Here is a 27,391-nt window from a genome sequence, read left to right on the forward strand (position 1 = left end):
TATCGCGGAGTTTCCCTGATTTTGCGCTCATTTCTGCGATCGCTAAATCATGGAGGGACTGAATAACCTGACTTTTACACACACACACACACACACACACACACACACACACACACAAAACAAGTAGAACAACTCACCACCACTGGAGTCCTTGTTACTCATTTGTATCCATGAGATATACTTCAAACAGGATGGAAGGTGTTGAAGGACCCGTTTCAGACGTTGCTGTGACCTCGTCCATGTCTGGATCCATTCCAAAATCTCATTAGTTCATCTGCTGCTTACAATCATCATACAGTATAAAAAAAAAGCAGACTGACTGCTACAACGTGCCGACACTGGAGACTCCTTCCATAGATAAAACCTTCCCGCATATTTGCTCCTTCGGTACAAGGCGCGCCTAATCCGATCTGAACTCATGAAGTTATATAAGACGGCGCGCTATGAGATGAGGTACCTTAGAAGCCCTGTGTCACTTCACCCCTAGTCTAGGCCCTTACCCGAATTTAAATTCGCAGCATAACTCAAACATCGAAGTCTCACAGTTTTACAAGTTCGTTCGTACGAGGTCGTCTCGGCGAGTCCGGTCTTCGCACGTCGTAAGGGTACGACTGCACGCTAGCACCTCCGTGTCCTTCCTGACAAGGCGTGCGTTATTTATGCCTCGGTGTGAGACAAGTGTGTGTGTGTGTGTCCCTCCTTATGTCTTTCTCACATGCCCTGTGCTCTACACACACACACACACACACACACACACACACACACACACACACACAACTCAGAGTCTTACACTTAATGATAATGTGTGTTCTCATCTCAGCACCATTCAAAAGCTCCACCATCTGGGATTTTGCTTCTGTACACTGAAAATGAGAGAGAGAGAGAAAGAGAGAGAGAGAGCAAGAGACAGAGAGAGCGAACGAGAGAGAGAGAGAGAGAAAGCAAGAGACAGAGAGAGCGCACGAGAGAGAAAGAGAGAGAGAGAGAACAAGAGACAGAGAGAGCGCACGAGAGAGAGAGAGAGAGAGCAAGAGACAGAGAGCGCACGAGAGAGAGAGAGAGAGATAGAGAGAAAGAGAGCAAGAGACAGACAGAGTGAATGAGAGAGAGGGTGAAAGAGAGAGAGAGAGAGAGAGAGAGAGAGAGAGAGAAAGAGAGCAAGAGACAGAGAGAGCGAACGAGAGAGAGGATGAAAGAGACAGAGAGAGAAAGAGAGCAAGAGACAGAGAGAGCGCACGAGAGAGAAAGAGAGAGAGAGAGAACAAGAGACAGAGAGAGCGCACGAGAGAGAGAGAGAGAGAGCAAGAGACAGAGAGCGCACGAGAGTGAGAGCAAGAGACAGAGAGCGCACGAGAGAGAGAGAGAGAGATAGAGAGAAAGAGAGCAAGAGACAGACAGAGTGAATGAGAGAGAGGGTGAAAGAGAGAGAGAGAGAGAGAGAGAGAGAGAGAGAGAGAAAGAGAGCAAGAGACAGAGAGAGCGAACGAGAGAGAGGGTGAAAGAGACAGAGAGAGAAAGAGAGCAAGAGAGAAAGAGATTGAGCGAGAGTTGAGAAAGTTCTTTGAGAAGTTTGTGTGTGTGTGTTTGTGTGTGTGTGTGTGTGTGTGTGTGTGTGTGTGTGTGTGAGAGAGAGAGAGAGTAAGGGCGCTGAGGCTCACAGCATCCACACACACACACACACGTCAACAGAAACAAAACAAGAAGGAAATAAACATCAGTTGCTTTCTGCCTCACTACTCGTCTTCTCCCTCCTCGCTCCTTCTCTCTCTCTCCCTCCTCGCTCCTTCTCTCTCTCTCTCTCTCTCTCTCGCTCCTTCTCTCTTTTTCTCTTTTACCCTCTCAGTCCTTTGCAAGCTGTAGAGTTCTGCAGGGTGTCAGAACTTCCTCACAGCTTGCTCTCGTTTTCTCTCTCTCCTGTCTGGAGAGATCAGAGGGAAAGATAAAGATAGAGAGAGCGAGACAGAGAGAGGGAGAGAGAGAGAGAGAGACTCCCATCCCTCACCTCACAAAAGAAAGCAAATATGAAACACTTTTCAAGCAATCAGCTAAGGCATGTTTGATGTCTGGAATGTGCTTCGTCTCTGCCACGCAGGAGTTATGACTATAACTAAGCTACAGCGTAAAGGAGTAAAGCTTATCGCTACCGGTTTAGCCTCATTAGGCCTCGTTCATCAAACTGGACACGAACAGATTTAATCATGAAACGCGGCGTTTGTGAAAACCGCGCCCCGGGTTCTGCTCCCGAGTTTATCTGAATTTAGGTATCACGTGATCCTCGAGCGTTTCGCTTGAAATCGACGAGTTGTTGCTACGACGTTTAAATCAGGCGTTTCGAAAACGTCGAGAAAGCGCTTGGTAATTTAGAGCTGATTGATATTTATCAACGTACACACACGTGTAAAACAACAACAACAACAAACAGCGTTACGGAAACGTGTGAATCTGGAGGTCATTTTGAGCTCGGACGACGTTTACACACGGCTTTGTTAAACGATCGATAATCGAGGCGTGTTGTTTTCGCGGATCGTTGTAACCCCGTCTGATCGTCACGTGCGGGGAAATAAAAATGCGCTGCACTTGAAAATTCCAACTCGTCGAAAAACCTGCACGTGCGAAATGACCACTCGACGCCAAACCACCCCGTGAGTGTGTACCGGATTAAACCTGCAGTCGCTATGATGCTAAACTGGTAGCTATACCTCTCTCCTTAATTGTTAGCTAGATCAGCTTCAGACTCATCAGGTTCCTGTTGCTTAAGTGTAGAAACCATCGACTTCATCTGACACACACACACACACACACACACACACACACACGTCCAGACTTGTACAGTAAGATACTCACAAACCCCTGACACAGCTGCTGTCTTTAAGGAGCGGCACAAACATCTGAAAGAAGGTGCTGGCTCTGATTACTGTAAACGCTGAAGACTGACACGTTCACGTTCACGTTACAGAGACGTGATGGTTTACAGATGCAGTAACGTGTGTGTGTGTGTGTGTGTGGAAAAGGTTCCTGTGGAAAAAATCTGTAACTCATTCACTTTGACAGAGGCTCACCTGCAGCTGTGTGTGTCTGTGTGTGTGTGTGTGTGCAGATGTGAGAAAGGGTGTGAGAGAGACTCTACTGTCCTCTAATGGTGACATTCTGCCAGTGCAGCCTGAGGCAGAGGATTTAATACAGAGACGGCATGGATCTGATGTCCGGTATCCTTAAGATGGTGATACCAAGCGGCAAAAGGTGGATCGGATTTCCAGAGAAGATATATCGGATATCGGATCCTGTAACTGTAGAAACATTTGAAAGCATAATAGGTTTTAAAGGAAATGATACGGGACGGGTATCGGTATCGGGTCATACCCAAGAATTCGGAGATAAAGAGTAAAGATAAACAGGTATCGTGCCATCTCTAATTTAATACTATCATCTCGTTCATCTATCATCTTATTATTCTTTTTATTTTCAAATTGTCTCTTGCTTTTATGTGACATCGTGATATTTATGTGACAAAAAACAAAAAAACAAAACGCTATTTCCTTCTTCAGTCCGTATTTTTTATCCCTTATTTTTTCCAGGATTAAATGCGAGTGCTTGTGAGACGGTAATGGATAACCCCGTCTCGGAATAACCTCGGGCGCTTCTGGTCCAGGAGCGCGGGTGACTCCCGAGTCGCCGAGCGAATACGAACCTGTGTGATCGTTGTAACGTGACAGGACACGTTTAGAAAAACAATACAATGACATCGCTCATCAATTTAAAAACAAAAAGGACAAGGAAAAAAAAAAAAGAATGCCATGAAGTGAAACAAAGCTGTCTTTCTTTACATCTTTTTATTTAATGAAATGTCATTAACCGTGGTACAATCGCTACACAGTTCCAGGAACTTCAAATTAAAGCCAGTGAAAATAAATCACCGTGACGCTATCTCGTGTGCTTCAAATGAGAAACGCACGGCTACGCGACGTCGTCGGGTCGGTCACGGAACGACGATCGGATACGGCGTGTGCCTTCGAGAATCTAAAACGATTACGTGCCATCGGTTGTATTTACAAACATACAAGTACGTACAGACGTACGAGACAAAACAGACATCGGCTACAGCTCACGTCGTCATGGCGATCGCGAACACTCAAAACGCTGTTTTCCGGTCTAACGTTTATCCGTCGCGTCCGTAGTGTAAGTGTGAGGAACAGAGACGGAAACAAATGACTTGAAACAATTCAAACGGACGTTTAAGGGAAATTTTTGGAATTGGATTCATTTAAACGAGGATGAAAAAGCTCCAGCGTCACGTCCAGAGTCAATGGGCGTGGCTAAAAAAGCGCTAGCTAACGTAACATAAATATACGTCTTGAGCTAGTTTGCTAGTTACGTGTATTTATACACAATTAAGGGGACATGAACATGTAGCGCAACCTGGTGTTTCGTCCTTGCGTCGCACGTTAAGACAAAAAAGAAAGACGTTATTCGTCGCTGACTAGCGCCTTGATTTTCTCTCGCCGTGTGAAAACGCGAGGCGACTGTGTGTACGTGAGCCGTAAGCAGACGAGCAATACGACAGCTTCGCATCGGAATTTATTTCGAAAGGCGCTGATCGATCCTCCCGCTGTAGTAAAGATGAGATGCGTGTAGCGCGGCAGGTGGTGCCTGTTGAACCCGTTCCTGCAGATGTGTCTATGAACGTATCCGTACGGCTGTAAAAGTCGTCCTTTCGGAGATGGTTACGGTTACGGTCGTATTAGCATGGCTCGACCCAAACACACTGTTTATAAATAAGAGAAATTCTTGTCTGCACTAAACACACGTACGTCACAGAGATGAGCATTTCGAAACCTAGCGGGTGCCGGTTAACGCTAAATTAAACAAGACTAACCGCTGACCGGTTCAGTGTTAGACACGTTAGCATATCGGAGATAAATATTCCTTTGAGTGGTCTAGATGTGAATTGGGACCACTGTCTTCTAAGGTACGTTCGACAAATATAAAAGTCAACAAAACTCAAATGTGCGTGTTTACAAAATCGCCATCTCGGCTAATGTCGCTAACATCACTGTATCTGAGGAACATGATACTGCCGTCTTATATAATCGCTTCCGTTCTATCTCTCTCTCTCACACACACACACACACACACACACACACACACACACACAGAAATCGTAGCACATCCTGCGGAAGCCTGATGCTTACACCCGTAAATTTAATTATTTATTTCTCTACTATTACGACAGAATATGAATTTCACTGCTATAATTTTTTATAATTATCACGTCTCCTACCACAAAAAAAAACAAAAAACCTTTCAAATGGTTTACGATCTCATGTTCAATTTTTTGTTTAAGAGTTTTGGGATTCTCCCCTGTTTTCTCCCTAATTTACTCTTGGCCAATTCCCACCCACCAGCCAGCTCTCCCTTATCGTGCGACGGCTCTAACACGTGCTTCCTCCGAGACACGTGAAGCCGGCCGACTGCTGTCCGCCGTCTTCCGCATACATGTACGTGTACTGATTGACAGGTGGGAGAGAGAGAGAGAGAGAGAGAGAGTAAGCCCCTCCCACACAGACAGCACGGTTCATTGCGCTGCCTCTTGCTTTTCTGTCGCGTCACTCAGGAGCTGATCGTTCGGACAAACACATTTTTGTTAGACTCGCATCAGACGAACGGTGCGGAAAACGGGATCTTAAACAATCCGGTGTGGGATTTTTTGTTCTGCCTCCTAGTTTTACTAGAATAGTGAAACTTGTTCTGCTGAACGTTTTGGGAACCGCAGCTGAACGAGGTGGGCTGTGCTGCCGGACCGTGAACGCAAAACGCTCAGGATCTGTAAAGAGACAGTTTCTGTTTAGCTCAAGTGGACTAAACCCTGACAAGGTTTCCACTTGTGCAGGGGGAAAGAAAATACATGGACAGCATGGTTGTGTAGAACTGGATTCAAATAAAAACACAAACAGCCGTGTAATAAAATTCTTGTGCGTGGTCATAATGTTCGGCGGCACGATTTCGTTCGCTACAAATGAGTATCTTGCGTTTTAAAGGTCGTGATCTGTATCCTGAAAAGGGACATCGTTAAACAAGTCTACGTTACCATGACGACAGAACATACAGTACATTACCATCATGTTACAGGTCTGGAAATGATTGACATGGAGTACAGTCCTCTTCCTCATTTGCTGCGAATATCGGTAACCGCGAGCTCCGTTTTTTTTTTCCATGTTTTTATTTTCAAGCTATCCTTGGACAAACCAAACCCTGTTAGTCTGTAAGTCTCTCACCTGTTCGCACTGGAATAACTGCCGCATGTTCTGATTCGGCTCCAATCTTGGTGGATTCGTTGCAGTTTCTGAATAAAACCAAGGGCTGAATTTGTGCAGCGTGCACTTAGTTTTCCTCCGTTCACCTTTCCCTGCATGCTACAGAAAGCGTACTCCTTCCACGTTCAAGTTTACTTCCCAGAGCGGCTGCTACGTAATAAAGAAATAATCACTGACTCTGCATCGACGTCTTAGCACCTTCTCTATGAGTGACGGCACGCGCGGCCGGTCAGGTGGCGGTGGAGCCCGCCGTGTCTTCGTCCGAGGACTCGCACTCGTCGGCGGAGTCGGTGAGGGCGGGGTAAGGGCGCGGCTGGTCCAGGTTCACGTAGGTCACCTTCAGGCTGATGTAGTGCTCCCCTTCCAGGCCCGAGAGGATTTCCGTCACCTCAGAGACTAGTGTGGAGAAGCTGGGTCTCAGCTCCGGGTCCGGATCCCAACACTGCAGCGTGATAGCAAACCTGCGACACAACGGAGTCAGCGTAAGGAAATGACCCCTCAAACACAGGTGGAAAAATAAAAACCCCCACAGAGGTAGACATGTATGAATTCTCTTTCTGACAGTTCCTCAACCTCATCTACATCACTCCATTTCATTAATGGATTCTTAATCCTAGTTATTATTTGTGTTTTTACTCTCTCACGCTCTCGGTAACTGCTTTAACCCGATCAGAGTCACTTTAGATCCAGAAGGGAACGCTCGGGCATGACACGGGAACACACCCTGTATGGGACGCCGGTCCATCGCAGGTCACCAAATACACACACACACACACACACACGTTCACGTCACACCTTTATCATGGTTTTTAGGAAGGTGGAGGAAACCGGAGAACCCGGAAGAAACCCACAAGGAGAAGATGTGGATCTCCACACAGACAGTAACCTGAGCTTGGAGGTGAGACTTTTATTTTGGTTTGTTTTAAGTGTAATTTCATGTCTGTCTGTATTTGTATCTGTTTAGGACGCATCATCTGTACGATCAAATTGATCACACTGATTCACGTTCATTTAGTTCATTGCGTTAATAAAAATCCGCCTGAATAAAAAAAAAAGTAAACGTAATGCCGAAAACAGCGGAAGGGAAACAGCTACCATGACATCTGATTAATTAATCGAGGCTCACTTAAAGAAGGGAGTCCCAACCTGTTGGCATCACCCTCTGCTTTGGTGATCAGATCAGCGCCTGACAGGCAGATTTAAGAGTAAAGATGGGAGGAAAGATAAACTCTGATCGATTCTACTTAATGTCCACGAGTCAAACTGAGACGATCCAAGAGTGGTGTTTTTAAAAGATTCCCGTCTTTCCGGCCCGACGCCGTCTGTCATAACCGCTGGCGTGAAATGAATCAGTAACGACGGATTTCTCAACCCTGAAGTGATGGAAACTTTTGAAATCAACAACAAGCTGCTCATCAACTACAGACAAAGAAAACATTTACCAGAGTAACAGAGATGCACAGAGACGGAAGCGTATAATACTCCACACCTTTAAGCCACACTGCACACTGTCATCGTTCACTCCACTGACGTTTGATGAATATGTATAAAACCTGAATGAAAATCATACAGTCCTGAACCGATGATGGAAACAGCAGCACATTTCTCTGTTGCCTTTCGTGCTTTCACGTGTTTACTTAATTAATACTTTTAACTTCACAGCTATCATTCCCTTCATTATACGTAGCAGTGTTTATGCCATAATCATTGACAACTAAACGTTTAATTACCCACCAAACCATGAGACACCAAAAATGTCCTGTTTTCTGTCACGGTTAAAAAAACAAAAAATTAAAAAAAATAAAAGCAAAGGGAAAAAACATGGGAATGTCAGAAATCAATATGTCTAAACTCGACAAAATACTACAACGCTAACTCTGGCGAATTGGACTGTTACTGGATTTTAATTTTGCCTTTTTTTTTTTTTAAACCAATAGCTACTGAATGCTTAAATGTATTTTCTCCGTACTAAGTTGTACAACGTTACGCACCTTCTCTAGAATATACTACAAACAGAATTCTACTGAATTTATCAAAATTATTTCTAAAGCGACGAACAGTCTCCATGACCCGTAGACGCGTTTATCCGCAAGGTTTAGGTCAAAAATGAATATTAACCATCATGTCGCTAGCACGTAAAGCCACATGAAGGCAGCAGCCCGTGTCAATCAATCATCAAGCTGCTTTTGTTTAACTTAAAGCAGGTGAAGGGTCAGAGTGCAAAAACAACAACAACAACAAAAAAAAACTCACAGTGGATCGGGACAATACTGTGGCTGAGGGAGTCTCCGCCCCCTTAAGAGGTAATGTGTGATGTCATACGGGTCGACCTCTGGGTAAGGGCTCGCTCCTCGTGTCAATAACTCCCACATCAGAACCCCAAAGGACCACTAGAAGGAAAGAGAGAGAGAGAGAGAAATAGAAAGAAAGATAAATGCGGTGACTGAAAGAGACAGGAATTGAGTAAGTACTTAAAAGTTAGACAGAAAAAAAAAACCTAATATCCATAATGATTGGAGGCGTTGGAGGAGGAATAAAAAATGACAGGCTGTGCTGTTAAAGAAAACGAATCCACGATGAGGAAGTGTGATACGGCTCAACGTGGAGCAGAAGTACATCTCACCACGTCGGATTTGGATGTGAATTTTTGCGTCTGCAGGCTCTCGATGGCCATCCATTTGACAGGCAACTTAGCTTTCCTGTGGTCCTGGATGCTGTAGTACTCCTTATCGAACACATCGCGAGCCATGCCGAAGTCTGCCACCTTCACCGTGTACGACTCGTCCAGCCTGAAGGAGCAACAACGTGATAAAGAATAATAATAATAATAATAATAATGAATGGCTTTTCAACTTTGGATACATGGTTCAAAATGTATGACTATAAAGGTGCTTCCGGATTAGGCCAAAATTTGACCCGATGGTGGCGCTACAGCGTTGGCAGCACTTGGACCTAATTTGGTCAGAATGCTCCTTAGACCCTCCCTAATTAGTGTGCCAAATTTCACAACTTTTTTTTTATGGGTTGTCATAGACATCCTAGCCAGAAGAAGAAGAAGAAGATGAAAAGGTAGAATAACAATAGGGTGTCTGTGCAACTTCGGTGCTTGGCCCCCTAATAATAATAATAAAAAGAAGAAGAAGAAGAAGAAGATGAAGAAGAAGAAGAAGAATTGTGTGTTTCAGGCTCACATGCAGTTGCGGGCAGCTAAGTCTCTGTGCACAAACTTCTTCTGCGCCAAATACTCCATCCCCTTAGCAACCTGAAGTCCGAAGCCAATCAGGTCCTTGACTGTGGGACTCTGGGGTAAAGAACAAGATTAGCAGTAAGAATAATAATAATGACAGCCCGTGCCTCAGAGCTGATTAAGAGCCTCTGTGGCCCACAGGTGGGCACTCACCCTGTTCTCACAGCGTATGAAGTGACGCAGGTCTCCGTGCTTCATGTAGGGCAGCACCACTAGGGGGAGCCCTTCGTGAGGCAGCAGGATGCCCAGCAGAGAGAGCACATTACTGTGGTGGAAAGCCTTCATCAGAATCCCCTCCTTCAAAAACTGCTCGACCTCCTCCACGTCCGTTATTCCTGAACAGAGAGAGAGACACGAAGAGACGGTTAGTGCAGAGACGTCTCTCGCTAGACTGATTCTGATCTTATCCTGTCTACATATGTCAGTTTAGGAACACGTGTCTACTTAAAACAATCCATTTAAAGGTGTTATACGTTAGTGCTAAAGCCTGCACAATGGCAGGTTTTTAAAAGTTTTTAAAAGCTTTTATTTGTCACACTATGCGATCCCGATTCAATTCATTTCTACAATTTCTATAACAGATGACGTGTGCTCTCCGATGAAGAACGGTAGGTCTGCGACTAGCATGATCCGCGCTCGTGCAGAAAACGTACTCGCATAAACACGAATGTTCTTCAAGTGTTCTTGACATATTAAGGAGATGGGTTTTTTTCTGTCCATTAGCTGGGCTTTTTGGTTTTGCTCGCGTTTTGCCGCCGGTGACATCCGATCTCAACTCACAACCAAAGAATTCTTTCGCGACGTGCGATTTACCTCCGTGACAGCACGACCAGGCCGAAAATCGATATAAAATCAATTAATGTATACGCGTATACGTTCGGGTTTAACTTCTACCGTGGCTCGAAATGACAATTCGAAATAAATTCCTCTTTTGGAAACTTCCTCCTTTAATAAGTTGTTTTACTCATTTCCTCATTCCTAATTTTACCTTACGAGACGACAGATAATCCGAATGATATTAATAGCATTATATATGAAAAGTTCCTTTAAATGTTCAACACAAAAGACATGCCTCGTCTTTGACCCCTCGGCGGTGAGATATAAACGGTTTGTTAATTGGGGAGACGTTAGCACAGAGTTGTTTACGTGATCGTTTGAGCAAAAGGTGTGATGTAAACCGGGCGGTTCTGTAAGACGACGGCGATGAGATGCCGCGACGAGCAGAAACATACCCGAACCTTTTCCTCCGGTGATTCATCCGACTACAATCGGCAATGGTGACCCATAAGGACGCCGTAGCGACATCTTACCGGTCAGCGGGTCCGTGCGACGGCACTGAAACCTAATTTGAACACGTTGTGGCAGTGTCACGTGTGCGAGCTGGGATTACGATCTTGTCACAGGTACTTACTGTTACTTAGTGACTTCACGGCACAGTGGATTTCCCTGTTGTTGTGGTCGGTGGTTAGGTAACCGTGGTAAACTGTGCCAAAGTGACCTGCAAACAGAACACTATCACTAACTTTTGCTTCACATAATCGTGACCAAATTAGAGAGCACTTAAAATAATAATAATAATAATAATAATAATAATAATAATAATATTTTGCTCTCAAATGCTGTTCAAAGTGCAGCTGTATCGACCTTTCCCGATGATCTGATGGTACTGTACGTTAAGCATGGACGCCGAGATGAGGACGTCCTTCACCTCTTCCAGGAGCTCAGGACGGAAGCTGAAGATGGAGATTTTCTCGGAAGGCAGGAGCGGGTTGAGGCTGGGGTCCAGCGCGTTGGCGTAGGCCAGGCCTGGAAACGCCACGGGCATGGCAGACACAGTGGACACAGAGGTCGGACTGAAGGCATGTTCTCCTGGAATGTAGTATATATAACGAACAAATATAGTGGATTCCCAATGAATAATAACTTGGCTGTTATTTGTTAGATTTTTACCTACGAATGCTCTAAAGCCATTAAATAATCTGATGTCACATGATCTCAGTGCCGGTCTCACCTCGTCTGTAGTCTCCGAGAGGCAGGAGCTCGACACTGCCGTTGCCCGAGAGACTGTGATTACGTGAGTAGTGGGACAGCCGACTCTCAGCCAGAGAATCTGCACGTTAGACAAGTGGATTTCATTTAATCTTGAACGTATAGAGGGTTTTAATTATTTCAGTTCTTTTAGCAGGCAGGGAAATGTACTATTTTGCTATAAGGTCTGCGTCGAGTGGAAAAAAAAAACAAAAAAAACACCACAGTTCTCCCTCACCTGTCTTTTTCTTTCTCAGGTGTTTCATAGTGACGTAAGCCAGCACCGCACCGGCCACCAGAGCTCCCAGAATGCCGAGCACGATGCCCACGACGTAGTGGTTGCTGACCAGAATGACCGTGCCCACGTCATGAACCTGGCCGTTGACTGTAATCTTAACACAGGAAAAATAATAATAATTTAAAAATGATCAAAACTATCAGACTACCTTAAAAAGTCTGTACGTTCGATCGTCACGCTCAATCGACAGCCGGAGGAGGTTGTGATCTCCAGTGTAACCATCTCAGAGATTACCTCACCTTCACGGGTAAGCCCTCGTTAGGATTGGTGAGGTTTTTGGGGATGCGGCAGGTGATCTCGTTATCCAGAACCTTCGCTCCGCAGTCAACTCCTCCGACGGTCATGGTAATCTTCATGCAGGAGTTCACCAGGTTCAGCTTCTGGTGCTGTCGCACACACAGAGTACATCAGAAAAGAGATAACAATTCGACTAGTTTAAAAACACACTCGGGAATTCTACATCGCTGAGATACCGTACGTTTCAAACAATATACTGTACATTTTTTTTTTACCCAACCATCAGGTCGCCGGTTAAGCAAAAACAAACAAAATGGCGGTGGAAAACAGACAGGTAGAGATAGCGCGGGAGTACTTTATTGATCCCTAAGGGGGGATCTAGTAGAAATTTGTAAATAATTTTTTATTAACGTGCAAATATGAGGAGATTTCTGACATGTTGGACGACATATTCCCACTATTTCAAAGAAGTAAAACTGTTTACTTTTGACTCTGCAGGGTGACGTTTAATGCGTACTACAGACAGTTTAATGCATATTGCACTTTTCCAGGATTACGCTCATTTCCTGGACATTTCCACGAGCGCATTTCCCACTTTCCAGGTCTTTTCCATGACTGGAAAAGTAGCCTATAAACGCCCAGGCTTTCCACATACATTAACAGCTTAGATGTTTTGCGCTTACTGATACTATCTCACACGAGTCAATGGTCAAAGGGAGGGTAAACCGTGATGGTGAGCCACACACACACACACACACACTCATGCTTTACCCCACTCACATGTAAGGAAACTTCATCAAAGCCAGGGTAGAGTGTGAGAACGTGTCCCTCTGTCTCAAAGGGAATGGGCCTGCCATAGGGGTGATAGGAGAAGTCCTGCTTCCACAGACCCACAGCTCCATCCATGTCAAAGGAGAGCTCTCCTTCTTCCGTCTCATCTCTGGGGAAGACCGGGGTCACACACTCCATATGGGTGGGCTTGGCTTTTCCCTGGCACTCCTGAGCAAAAAAAAAAGCATAAGGTAGAGAGGTAAAGCTTATGTCCTGAAGGGCAAGTAAACCTGTAGTTGGTTCTGAACAACAGCCTATTTATTGGGTACATGATATAAGGTTAGGACGAAGGTTATAACTCAACGCATAAAGCCTAACCCTAGATAATTAGCAAAAACCCTAACCCCCCCCCCCCCCCAAAAAAACGAACTGTAAGGTCGGGTCTTACGGTGGAAACTGGTTTCAGGTGGCTCTCTTTGGGTTTGAAGTGGATGACGGTCCTGTAGACGGAGTCCAGATTTCTCCCTTCGATAGTGATCCGCGAGCCGCTACAGATGGAAGACAGACCGAGAAATGAAAATGAGCGGAAATGAAGCGCCTTAATAATTAAAAAGGGAATCAAATCGAAAAAAAAAAAAAAAAACAGATTTGAGAAAGGCGAAACACGAAAGTGAGAACACGAAAGCGGCGTACTTGTCGAAGCTGCAGTCGGGCTGGACGGAGAGGATCTCGGGCGTCTCCTTGTAGCGGAACACTCTGGTGGTGGCGATGTGAAACTTATCGATGTAGACCTGCAGCACCACGTCCTTCACCTCGCTGACGCGCTGAGAAAGACACACGATGGACGACAGGCTCTCCTGGACTACAAACTCGCTGCAGGACACAACATAGTGTTCACTCGTTCGCTCGTGAACGTAAACTTCACGCACGAACGCACACACACATACCCTTTGATAGGACAAACTTTGCCGTCCAGCGTGACTTTCCTGGTCTTCCCTGAGAGTAAGAAAGGTCCGGTGATGTTGATCAAGGTGCCTCCGTTCATCGGACCATAATCCGGCTGCACCTCGTCGATGTTGGGAAGCTGAGACGCACAGACACAGGACACAGCGCGGTTAACGTGCAGGGCTATCAAATCCACTTCGAACTAAATCCGGTCAAACTTTACTATTCAAACACGTATTTTATGCCACGAGAGCGTTCAAGAGTGCAGAACCGGCTGTGCTGTCTGAGTGGGAGGGACATTTCTGCCTCCCCTGTCAATCACAGTGAGGCTAGGCAACCGTGCACGACTGTGAGCTCATGTATGCGGAAGAGGGCAGATAGCACTTTCCTCTGAGTGCATTACACTGCCCCAGACAAAGTATAATTAACACACTTTTTAATACACGGTTGGATCACATACACCTCACAGGGAGGAAAAACATCATGAGGAGACAAGATTATAATTGCATGATCAACTTGTGGAGGGTAGTGATTTCTTCTGATATTATACACAGCCCAGGATGCATCATCAACCATATTCATGCTCCAACACACAGTTAGATCCAGTAGAGTCACGCTTAGACGTATCCTAACCATTTAATGGCATTGTAGGATCTACGTAGTGTAATATCTGCCCAATTTACCCAGCCACCATACAACAGTGACTCCAATAATTATACTACGAGACAAAATAAACATTTGATGGACGATATACGTAAATAAAGTGAAACGACTGCGCTTATTCAGACCCCTTTTCTTACATTACGCAACCATTTGTCCAAAAAAAAAAAAAAAGTGTAGGAAATGTTTCTGAAATGTTTTGAAAGACCGTAACTGATTTCTTTCTTTTTTTTTTTTAATACGTAGATCAAATAAATTACCACAAATGTGAATCCAGGCATTTCGTCGATTCCGCTGATGAAGTAAGGGTCTTCCTTGCGGTCCTCACGAACGCTCACGGTGACGTTAGTCGGCTTGAACGGAGGCTCCGTTAGTCCAGGACGGATCTTACACGTCAGCCTACGGACATACACAGACTGGATTAAAGTACACACTGAAATCCTAAATATAACTGAGTTACTATGAACTCCACACTGTATACTAATACATTATCTAAGGGGTAAAACAGTTGCAAGAATATCGTAGCCATACCGTATATATGTTCTGCAACGGAACTATTTTTACTGTCATTTTTAGATTGGACGAATGGACGAGCCGTGTAAATAAACACATGCGTGTGTGCGTGCTGGCGGTGGTGCTCACACTGTGCTGTTGCTTTTTTGAGGTTGCACCAAGCAGCTGGTTTCTCCGAGCTTCACTAGGTGAGTCTTGGTGGTGATGTCAGGTTTGTGGGGCGACTGGAACTCGAATCCACACAGCGACACCTCCGTCTGACCATTAGGGGGCGCCGTCTTTGGGAAGAACTGCGCGGGAAACGCAGAGCGCGTATGGTTCGGTGACGATTAGGTTGCACGGAGATTATAAAGTAGACAGGTAGTCGGATGATTGTTATTCGTAGCTGTTGAGGATTCAACGCTGCAACCTGTGTAATCTCATTACTCATTTATGTCTGATTAGTTTCCGTAACATTAATGCTTATTAAACGTTATTCCACCAACACAGACGGCTAAGTCACAGCCGGAAAAAAGATAAGATAAGATAAGTCACTTAGCAATAAAAGTAAGGAAATAGGCAGTGACTCTGTTTGCTGCAGAAACTGTAGGTGCTGGTGTATTGTAAACAGTAGTCACACCCAGCAGTGTGTGTGTGTGTGTGTAGACTCTGTAGCTCACGTCGGTGATAACAGGTGGGCAGGACTCTTTGACCCAGTGCTCTGAACACTCAGACTGCCAGGTGCAGCGTCCCGAACACCAGCCACAAGCCATAAACCTCGGCGCGCTCAGACACTCAGCACAGGTGAGGAAGTGGAGACACCCTGGACCTCTCTGAGGCACTTGGATCATCTGCATGGAAATGTGTCAAAGCTCATTTATACGCAGAATAAAAATAATCCATTTGAAATAACTGTGGGAATTGATCCGTATCTGTATTCCGAAGGATAACGTCTGCGTTTCATGTTAGTTTCACCATCTGGAGCTTCCTCGCTCCTGGACGCTGGGCAAACATGAAACGTTGCACAACTGTACCTCGGTCATAAACTCACGAGCCGTTTAAAACGAAAAATCTTCGATACACGGTTATGAGTACATGGTTAAATCTTAAACTGTATCAATCTTATAAAAAGATTTTTTTTTTTTTTAAATCACTGACGTCTAAGCTGCCTTAAACAACAACGCGAGTCTTAAGGATAAAGTTATACATTAACCCGAGACAGGTGTGTCACGCTGAGAATTTTCCCTCTGATTATCGAACGATAAAGCTCTAAACAAGCGCGCTACCTCAGGCTGTGTTTCATCGACTCAAACACAAAGAACCCTTCAAATCCAACCAGCCGACCAAACACTTCGTATTTCTCTTCGTATCTATTCGTGGTACATCATGTCAGCTGTCGTCTCGGGTGTTTTCCAGCGTTGAATCATGCATAAGATATTAACCCTGATTTCCACAATAATTAGTCACGTCAGCATTCATAAAAGTAAGTATATACAGTGCGAGCGAGATAATAACATACGGAGAGTTTGAGCAGTTAGCCGTTGCTTATAAACACGAGACTCAGGAGTACTTATGGTGTAATGACTACGTTAATAGCTGTATCCGAGCTCGTACCTTGTTCCCCACTACAAAGAGGAGCTGGTCTGGAGGAAGCACGGCGGCGGTGGACGACACCCTCTGGTTCGGCGCTAGGGAATAGTTGGCAAAGATGATGGGACTGGATCTCCGCAAGACGTACTACGGCACCAGCAGCATGGACATCGCACATGAAACAAAACACAACACACACGACGCACCAGTCAAAACTTCTACTGACTACGTTTTCTCACAACTGGATATATTTCATGTAAAGTAATAACATGAGCTTGGTTTTAATCCAATTGGTAATTTAGCGTATATACGTATGTACGGTCAAGAATGTCAAACTTGATGCTTCTCTTAATAAACATTAATAAACAAATTCTGTGGTCGTGAACACAAGGAATAAAGTTTTTATGTGTATTTTCATCCTGATGATTAGGAAGAGTTCTAAAACAGTACTGCCTAGCCTAGGGGGCTTTTTTTGTTTGGTTTTTCATTTCAGACACGCCCATTTCTTTTTTTTTCCTGCTGTATTCCCTTTTTCTTTGTTAGAACAGCGTGTAGTTGCGTCACGTGTGCTGTACCTGCAGCAGCCTGCCGTCGGCCGTGCCGATGTGAGCGAGGGTTCGGTTGTCGATGGTGGTGACGAGCAGAGAGGTGAGCAACGTGTCTCTCATCTGCCTGTTGAACAGATCCACCCTGTAACACGGCTGGGCCACCAGAGTGGGCTGATCTCTGCAGCTCACATTATTCTCCATGCTCTGCTCACACACACACACACACACACACACATCGAGTGAGCAATCATGTCGGAAATTATTTTCCCACTCTTTTTGTACATATTTCACTTCAACAATGATATATATTGGGATTTTTCAGCAAAAAAGAATATTAAAAAATAAAAACTGGTCAATCAGACATTTTATTTTAAATATATATATCTCCTATTTTGCATATAGAAGACCGAGTAAAGTATGAGTGCGGCATGTTCCAGTTGCACCTTTTCTGCTCGCTGATAAATCGACTTTTCTATCTAATAAGACTCAAATTCCTCCAGGTGAAAAGGATAGAAAGAAAGAAAGAAAAAAAAAAGAAGAACCCTCTGTAGTTACACACAGGTCAGCTCTGTGGAAAATCACAGCAATTTCATCCAGCATCTCGTTTTGAAATCATATCTGGCAAGGATCTACGACTATAATCCCGGCCAAGGAAAACATGCCCACGCAAGTCAACGGCAAGTCCGGTTCATTTGACACGAAGCCTTCAGAGCTGAACCTGTGACGCACGTGATGGTCTGAGTGCTCGCTGAAACGCTTCCGAGCACGTGCAGAGGATGAGAAACAGAAAGGAAGACGTAATGGGGGATTTTCTGTAAATCAGAGGTTCCTGACTCTGAACAACCCACGCAACCGACCAGGAAAGCTCTCGCAGCCCACACCCGTCTGGAGCTGAAGTTTGGAGGGGAAAAAAGCAATTATATAAACACTACCGGTCAAAAGTTTATAGACACTCGACTGAAATGTTTCTTATGATCTTAAAAAATATATATACGAAAAATATTTTTTTTTAAACGGACGACTCGGAGCGGAATATTCCGGAAAGCAGGTGATAAGAGTCCGGCGTAGGTGTGAACTCCTTTAATACTGTTTAAAAATCATCTCAGGGAAATTCCTCAAGAAATCGATTGAGAAAACGCCAAGAATACATTTCTGGAAATTCTAGGCGGAAAGCGTGTCTAATTGAAGATGCTAAAATACTAAATTATTTAGATTTATTTTGGATTTTTTTTTTTTTATCACAACATAATTCCCATAGTTCCATTTGTGTTACTCCAGAGTTTTGATGACTTTATTATTATTCTAAAATGTGGTTAAAAAAAAAAAATAAATAAATAAAGAATGAGTGTGTCTAAACTTTTGACGGGTAGTGTGTATATACGCTTTTCAGACTTTTTCTGACTGGACAGACCACTTCTGTTTCCAGGACCAGCTCTTTGCACGCTAAGGGATGGTTTTGCAACTATATTAGGATGACTCAGATGAGGCAATGCTCTCTTGTCACTTCCTGCTCTGTACTGAAGAGACTTAGGATCAAAAGCTTTTGTCATTAAAAGGATTTCATCCTGACCGAGTTAATTGGCTCTTTTCTATACAAAATTACCCTAGACTAGATAATTCATGTTAAAAATTCTCCAACTGACACGATTATTGAACTCAAACAGTGATGGCTGGTGGTGAAATTTCACAGGAGTCTAAGAATCGAATAACTATCGATAGCTCGTTGAGGAAACTATTCGTGTTGCACAAAGCGTTTTATCACAAGGTCTTGTCAATGGAGGAAATGGGGAAAAAATACCACACACACATACACACGCACACACATTTAAAGACAGTTGATCCCTAGCTTTTTCAGTGCTTTAAGTCCGTTACGCTCGACCGGGATCATTCCGTCCAAATTTCCTCCAAATACCAACCAACAGAAAAGTCTGTAACCCGCTCCTTCAGACCGAGAAACATTAAACAGTTCTGCTTTGTGTACTTTTGTGTATTTTGTACTTTGTTTAGACAACGAGTGTTTAGTCTATCTACTGTTCTACTTTCTCCTCCAAATGGATTTGGGGCTAAAGAAAAAAGAAAAAAAAAAAAGAAAAAAAATGTACGACAGAGTGAATAATTCGCCTCGTTTGCGACTGTGTTTCACGCGTGCCTTCTCAGTCACTGCTGACGTTACCGTGTTAAGTGAGGGTGTAAATAATATCAGCCCAAATGGAGATCAATGGGGGGGGGTTAGGGGGGTGTCACTGCTGAGTGATCACCTGACCCGGCGATCATCGATAAGAAAGAGACGGACCGCAGCCTCGCCTAATTTTTCTTACAACTGCGTGCGGCGCCGTTGCGCTCGGTTCCACGTAAGTCCGGCATGATGACGGTGAGCGCGCTTGAACGCCACCTCGTATCTCGGATCTTTTTATGAGTCCCCGTGCCGTTTTGTGAACTCGCGAACGTCCGAGGAGGCAGCGTTATCCTGAACAGTCGTCCGAGCTGTGGTACTCCGAACCCTCTGATGCTTGTGATGCGAGTAAAACTTCTCGACACACTTCCTCCTGTACATCAAAGAGATTTCCTTCACTTTTCACCGAGCTCAAAACACATGCTTCGGGTATTAAACGACGCTGTGCCGTTTGTCCGATCTAATATACGTCGAGCATCAAATCAAACCCTAGCCCTACTCCGAGGTTTCACTAGCGACGCACTCTCTGTAATCTTGTGAAACCGACAAACGTCGAGTGTTTGTACAGCGTGTAAACACATCTGCCTACGGCCAAGTGAAGCCGCGTTACGACTCGTTACCCGATCGGCACGTTGGCCAGCTGGTGCAGGAGCGGAGCGCACTTCGGTTCAGCAGCAGATGTGAAAGACAGAAGTGCTGCTCGTCGTGCTGATTGAACACGCACTTTTAAATCAAAATCAGTGAGTTGGACTTTTCAAGTTAACGTACATGCTGATCCATGGTGTTAGAGACCCACGTTTAAACGTGTCGGGTGCTGGCCTTTTGTGTGATCGAGTATAGAGACCTACAAATACGATGAAGATGGAAGACTTGGAGCATGTTATGAAATCGCGATCGCGATCTGTTGGTAAACGAGACGTTGAAGCCGTACTCACGTTCGACGAACGTGAATCTGAGAGGGTTTTGGCCGAAAGCGAGTCGTGATGATATCGCGTGACGTGTCTCGGCCCGAATCCACGGAAAATATGCTGTCATTCTGAAAAATTGCACACTCCTCCGAATATCGCGGCTTTTCCTAGACTGTGCGTTCAATTCTGCTATCGCTAGCGCAGACAAACCGCCATCGCATCACGTCGACATTTACACTCTATACAGACTTTAAAGGAGCAAGCTGTCGAGTCAGTTCGAACAGAATGACGATTTCTACCAAGAAAGAAGCTAAACAATTAACATCATGCGCTCCAAGTCTTAGCTGGCTGCTTGCTTTATTGCTTAGCCTTCGGTTGTCATCTATCATTCCTTCGTTATTAGATTATCTCCACCACTTAGCACAGCCCTGCTTCCCATTTCCTCTTCTTCTAGTTTTCACTTTTTTGTTTTGTCTTCCAGACAGGTGGAGACAATTCAACATAAAGTCCCACTTTGACATTTTCATGGACTTACTGTTGGCCTCTCTGACTTGTTCATTAGGGATCTAAACCGGTAATCGGATGCCTCGCATGGCTGCGTTGTGACAACGTCTATTGTGGAAAAACGCTGTACCAATAAAAATTTCATTCAGTGAGCTTAATCTGTCGCCGTGCTTTATGCTCTTGCCTTAAGCACACACCGGCCGGCCAGAGAAGGAATTTACTGTCTGCTCCTGACTCACTTCTCCCTCCCACCTTGGTCATGGATTTCAAGCTTCACATGCCAAACAACACAAACTCAAATCTCAAAGCAGATGGAATGCTTCAGCCTGCACATATCAAAGCAAAATCGTAGCAACCGTCCCTTCGTGCTCTCCTTCACACGAGGTAACGGCAGTGTATAAAACATCCTTTCCGGAAAACTCATGCTATCCATCTACAAGTCTGTCATTACTCATCACTCCCACTGCATTCCACTGGGAAGCACGGAGAGAGAGGGAGAGAGAGAGAGAGGGAGAGAGAGAGAAGGAGAGAGAAGGAGAGAAAGAGAGAGACAGAGAGAGGAGAAAGAGAGAGAGAGGAGAGAGAGAGAGAGAGAACCAGAGAGAGAGGAGAGAGAGAGAAGGAGAGAAAGTGAGAGAGAGAAGGAGAGAGGAGAGAGATACAAGGAGAGAGGAGAGAGAGAGAAGAAGAGGAGAGAGAGAGAAGAAGAGGAGAGAGAGAGAGGAGAGAGAAAGAAGGAGAGAAAGTGAAAGAGAAGAGAGATACAAGGAGAGAGGAGAGAGAGAGAAGGAGAGGAGAGAGAGAGAAGGAGAGAGGAGAGAGAAAGAAGGAGAGAAAGTGAGAGAGAGAATGAGAGAGGAGAGAGATACAAGAAGAGAGGAGAGAGAGAGAGAGAGTGAGAGAGAAAAGGAGAGGAGATAGAGAGAGAAGAGCGAGATTTTTCAATGGCAGTAAAGTTCTCTTGTCTGTTTTTGTCATATGTTGTTTTTTATATATATACTGAAAGAGCTCATTATTACCTTCTCATGAACTTAAAAACTAAACTTTAAGGACTTTTTGTGCTTTGAAGAATTTGAAGAATTTACACAACAGTCTCGAGGATGCTGCAATCAGTGTATTTTATGACTTTCTGACAGGGAAAAAGAGACTGCAAGGCAAAACACATCCATATTCAGCCACTGTATTAAATTCCTAACGCTTCCCTCGGGGTTTTCTTGTGAGCCTGTTTAAACCACGTGTCCTGATTGTCGGATGCGTTGCACTGACCTCGTGTGGGCAGCTTTCACAGGTCTGGAAGTGGCACAGACCACGGGAGAGCTGCTCAGGTCCGGATTTGCAGCAGACCTCCACTCCTTGATCGATGAACTTGTTCACCCAGTCCATGGGGAACGCGCAAAGGGCCGAGTCACGCTCGGTGACACCCAAATCGTCCATGACGGCGAAAACTCCGTACAGGATGTCGTCGTTTTCCTCTGCGCCAAGCTCGTCAGCTAGCTCACGCCCGGCCCTGCCAAAGTGCGCCGCCTGCACCACGTTGTACACGATGTCCTTGAAGGCCTCGCTGGTGCCGGAACCGGCCACGTTCCTGCGTCTGCGCTTGGGTTCGAAGCGGCACTCGAGCACGACCTCTCGGTAGCGGCGCATTTCCCATTCGTTGCGCGGCAGACGTCCGAGTCGCGTCTGATACGGAGACGTGCCCTGCGGCTCCGCCTTCTCCCTCTGCACCGACAGGAAGTAGACAAAGTCATTAGTGTAGAAGCTGTAAACGTACTCGATGGGGTACACCCGCCTCAGCTCGGGCAGCACCGTCAGGCCCTGCACGTCGGTGTGGAAACCATTCTCGGTGGCTAAAGGACGCCGCACCGAGACGGACTTCCGGCCGTACCGCTGCGTCACACTGTCGTTAACCGTTGCAGCCACGTAAAAATACACCGTCTGTCCCTCCTCCACCATGCTGACCTTGGTGCCCAACGGGCTGGCGATGCAGTCCGGGCAGAAAGCGGCGGAATTGGCTTCTTTGCGGAAAAGGCACTTGGAGGGCGCCGGCGCCCGTCCGTTTTCGTTGAGCTGGTGGAAGTAACACACTCCGTACTGAGAGCTGCCACACGAGTACAGGTACATGAGGAAGGTGTCGAGCAGCAGCACCTCGCTGTCCGTATCCTCCTCGAACGGGTCGCTCTCGATGTCGCACAGCCGACACAGCCGGCACTCCTTGCTGCCCACGGGTCCGGTGCGCAGCTCCCAGAGCTTACCCAGAGTGCTGTTCACTGCCTCGATGAGGTTCCGTGACCCCACGTAGACCTCGTGGTAAACAGGGTTCACGGCGATGTTCTGGATGGGGTTGGAGGTCTGAAAAGAGCGCATGGGGTAGTTCACGGAGAAGTTGACGGACTCGATGGACACGGAGGGGCAGGTGTCCGACGCCACCAACGTCGCAAGGGCCTGAATCCAGATACATGGCACCAGAACAGTGGTCCAGTGGACCATGTCGAACCAGGGAATGCAGATATCCTCTGGTTACCTCCAGCTTTCGAAAGGAGACATCCTGAGGATGGGCATGGGATCTCTGAATAAAACAAAAACGGCATAAATTGACGTTAGCGGTTACATCTTACACCATCATTCTGATCATATATATGTGTGTGTGTGTGTGTGTGTGTGTGTTTTCTTCAGGATGATTGTAATTAAATAATCTGTATCTATAAACAAGAGATGAATCAGATCCATGATGTGCTCTCTTCTGACACTCGCACACAATAAAAAATAATTGCGAAACCGTACACAGAGATGACTCAGTTTTACATTTTTGATCAGTCACGGTTGACTGAGCGACACGAAACAGGCCTTTCTGGAAGCACAGCGGCATGAAGCGGCGCGACGGAAGAGGAACGTTTGCTTTGAGTCAGATGCGGAAGAAACGGTTTTACACAATCTCCTATGGAAATCAAAAGTAAATTTGGCTATTCTGATTTTGTTTTTTTTTTCAGGATGCACAGAAGCATGAAGTATCCTGTGGCCTGTCCTCCATAAGATGCAGGCCGAAGCTGTCGCTCATTAACAGAGGTGATCGCGGTGTGACCGTCGGGCCCCTCTACTTTACATTCCTGTCACAAACGCTACGTGCTTCCCGGGAGAAAACGCGAGCACGGCCTGATGCTCAAGCAATGCCCGTCTGTTAAAGTAACGAGTGAACTAATGACTGTTTAAAGACGTGCTGGAGAATTTCCACCGCTGCATTAAATACACAAACGGACTAAATACACAATTAGCTGCATGTACCTCGTATTAACATTGGTGCATTTTAACATTCGGAGATTTCTCAAGCTCAAACAGTTTCATAAGCATAAAACTTAGCCTACAAAAATAGCCCTATACGTTCTACTCTATCCGTGTCTCTCCTGTATTCTCGATTCTATAATGTACACAAGTGTTAACTGCTGGTGAAACATGAGTTCACATATTAATGACGCTTTCTGACCAGTGTTATGCTCCAGGTGAATCAATCCGAGCGTTTTAATTGCGTTTCCGATGATTGATTACAGTCTGTCCTGTTTGCTTTTCCGAGTGAACGTACTTACAAACTTATAAAGCACTTACAGAGCACAGGACACTCAGGAACGCCGCAGTTCCTCTTCAGGCCAAAGACGTTAAACATTGCACATAAACCGCTCTGTGTTGGTCTCGACCGCGTCTTTGGACGTACTTGGACATTTCGTAAGCTTTACTGTAGCCACTACACAGGGCAAATAGTAACCTAAATAAATGATAACCTGTTAATGAGTGCCTTTTTATTCTGCACAGGCTGAGTGGCTTTACACACACATTCCCTGATAAGGAGAGAGAAACAGGCGCAGTTTGCTCTTACGCTCATTAAGAGATCTCTTACGTTCCTCTGAAGTACGCCCGAAATTTAGTATCCGAGCCGCGTCCGTGTGTTGATCCCTGAGCTGGGCAATGACATGAACAGTAGCGCTGCACTTTGTATTCGTATCGCGGAAACATCATCACGGAAAAAGCTGGAATGTTTTATCACTTTCTTTAGCAAAGAGAATCATGCGGAGGCGATTTAATCAGAGTTCAGTCCGATTTTACTCTTTTTCTTTCCTGTCACAGATATTTATTGTTTTACTCCAGCCAGGATCCATGTACAAATCTGAATGAGATAGATAGATAGATAGATAGAGAGAGACAGACAGTCAAACAGACAGATTGATTGACAAACAGATTGATAGACAGATAGACAGACAGATACATAGACAGACAGACAGACTGATAGATTGATAGACAGATACATAGACAGACAGATACACAGACATACAGACAAACAGACAGATAGACAGACAGACAGACAGATACATAGACAGACAGATAAATAGACAGACAGACAGATAGACAGACAGTAAGATAGACAGAGGGATACATAGACAGACAGACAGATAGATAGACAGACAGATAGACATATAGACAGATACATATACAAACAGATACATAGACAGACAGACAGATAGACAGAGGGATACATAGACAGACAGATAGACAGACAGGCAGACAGACAGATGGATAGACATATAGACAGACACGTAGACAAACAGATATACAGACAGACAGACAGACAGACAGCTGAGCACCCAATGAATCCCATTTGAATTAACTGAATAATCGGAAGTTAATTGGCATGTAATTAATTCATTATTATTATTATTATTATTATTAACTCCAATCCTCTTTTTATCCATCACCCAACATCAACGGGTGATTATCATGGCATCTGTACAGCGCAGCTCATTACATACACAGTTTAAACCCGTTATTACAGAGTAGTTACCGCTCACAGCAGTGTACTTCAGAGTCAGATAACCCCTTAAAGCTGCAATAAAGTCCATAAAACAATCCACAGCCTTATCATTCCTAATAAATATTTAACCGCCCCAAAATACTACTGAGCCAATCAGCACTCGCCTTGGTGCGTTTAACCACCTTTTATTGGCTCCCAGCTGCTGATCAGGATTAACCAATCAGGATCGGCCATTTTTCTGCTATTAAAAAAATTTTAAAAATAAACTGCCGTGTTAATGAGTAGTACATGTGAACGTGTATCTAGATGACTGAGGACATCCTGTGCTCCAGATCTAATTTACTTGGCGCAGATCTGATGAAAAATGTTAGCTCGTTAGCTGCTAAAAGAATGCTTGCTTGTCTCGTATAATGATGCGATTTAAAGTGATTTGTTCATTTAGACGACCAGTTACTTAGTTTGCTCACGAAAAAAATGATAGTTGTGGATTCAAGTTTTTTTGTTGTTTTTTTTTAATAGATTTTTTTTTAGCTGTTCTGTTTGCAAGGAGCGATCTACATAGTCCTACGCATAGCTTATTTTTTATTTATTTATCCAGATGGATATACGAACTTATTTCCTCCCCAGACGTGGCAGAAGGACAGAAGATCACCACCAGTCAGGTGAGAAGAAGCAGAAAGCAGCGACAAACCCTGCTTCTGAATGATTTCACTGCAGAATGTCATTTCACTACTCCTCGAATAAACCTTTCAGAACCCGGACCTTAATCTACAACCACAACATCGACAAATTACCCAGATACACCCCGAAAATGTCAAAGCATTAACCCTCTCGCACGTAAAATATTCCAGCCAGGCCCCAGCGCTTAGAAAACACTAGGCAATTTTAGCAAATCTCTTTACAGTAAATAAAAAAAAACTAAACAGATGAAATGATCCGCAGTACACACATACAGTACTTACATTAATGTCTGTTACATAAGGTGATTTTTAAATAAATACTCCCAAAGTCACCAGAATTGAATGCTACTCCTCTGAAGTTTTTGAGGGGTCTGTGCCCCAGTACTGACCAAAGTCTAGAAACTTCCCTGAGCAACAGGAACACTTCAAACAGATCCTAAACACACAGCTCACTGAAACACTTAGACCTGTAATGAAGGTGGGTCTGGAGATTAGTTTGGTGAGAAGGTGTGGAACTTCTTGTTAAACTCTTCCTTTTGGGCTTTAAGACAAGTACAATGTTGTAATGCTCGTTTTAACACTCTTTCTTTCTTCCGAACACGAAGTGAAACAGTTTGAGGCGAGTCTGTTCATTGAAAAGTTCCAGCTTTGACTCTTACCTGTGTGAGGTAAACTGGCCTGAACAGGAGAGAACTTTCCTTACCTTCACTACATTTAAAAAAAAGAAAAAAAAGAAAAGAAACTAAATAAAATAAATAAAAACACACACACACACACACACAAACCGACAAACGAACGGTGAACTTTTCCTCCGCGTTTAAAAGTAAATATAAAAAAAGTCGTTAGCTAAAAGGCTAACTTTCCTCAGAGAACTCGGAGCTCATAACGGTTCTGCTCGGAACGCAGGCGGCACGAGAGCGCGACAGGAGCGAGCGCGCGCTGCACCCCACCACATCTCTCTGCACGCGTGAGGACCTGGGGGCGGGGGCAGGGAGAGACTGAAGGCGTCGCGTGAGCTCGAGTGCAACTGCAGGCTCACTGCGCCGCCTCGCGCCCGGTCACGTGCTTTTTTTTCTTCTCTCCTCCTCTGGTTTGCTTGTTTAACAACAACAAATCAATCGATAATGAAAAAGTCAAATACAATTATTTAATGAATGTGCTGACGTCACTGTGAGCTCGCGACGAGGCCTCGCGGCCGGTCACG

General features: G+C 44.9%; 1 protein-coding gene across 1 annotated transcript; it reads right to left on the reverse strand.

The window, feature by feature from the left end:
• Positions 1–3,513: 3,513 nt before the first annotated feature.
• On the reverse strand, positions 3,514–27,343 carry mst1rb (macrophage stimulating 1 receptor b). Its single transcript, XM_053652750.1, has 21 exons — positions 26,847–27,343; positions 21,979–23,278; positions 17,155–17,331; positions 16,604–16,726; positions 15,670–15,840; positions 15,140–15,300; positions 14,758–14,896; positions 13,840–13,976; positions 13,586–13,765; positions 13,341–13,440; positions 12,902–13,120; positions 12,124–12,270; positions 11,825–11,978; positions 11,570–11,668; positions 11,203–11,427; positions 10,970–11,056; positions 9,712–9,893; positions 9,503–9,612; positions 8,935–9,100; positions 8,565–8,701; positions 3,514–6,772 (listed from the first exon to the last, which is right to left on the reverse strand). The coding sequence occupies exons 2-21, from the start codon at positions 23,197–23,199 to the stop codon at positions 6,541–6,543; spliced, it is 4,167 nt and encodes a 1,388-aa protein (XP_053508725.1). The 5' UTR covers positions 23,200–23,278; positions 26,847–27,343; the 3' UTR covers positions 3,514–6,540.
• Between the last annotated feature and the right edge of the window lie 48 nt (positions 27,344–27,391).

This window comes from Ictalurus furcatus, chromosome 21, assembly GCF_023375685.1.
Source record: "Ictalurus furcatus strain D&B chromosome 21, Billie_1.0, whole genome shotgun sequence".
Lineage (NCBI taxonomy): Eukaryota > Metazoa > Chordata > Actinopteri > Siluriformes > Ictaluridae > Ictalurus > Ictalurus furcatus.

Excerpts from the sequence above, each read along its gene's own strand:
- mst1rb (XM_053652750.1), bottom strand. The coding sequence starts at position 23,199 with ATGGTCCACTGGACCACTGTTCTGGTGCCATGTATCTGGATTCAGGCC. Across the intron at positions 14,897-15,139 it reads CAAAAAAGCAACAGCACAGT|GCTGACGTGTAAGATCCGTC; the intron begins GTGAGCACCACC and ends GTATGTCCGTAG. Across the intron at positions 9,894-10,969 it reads CGTGAAGTCACTAAGTAACA|GAATAACGGACGTGGAGGAG; the intron begins GTAAGTACCTGT and ends CTCTCTGTTCAG.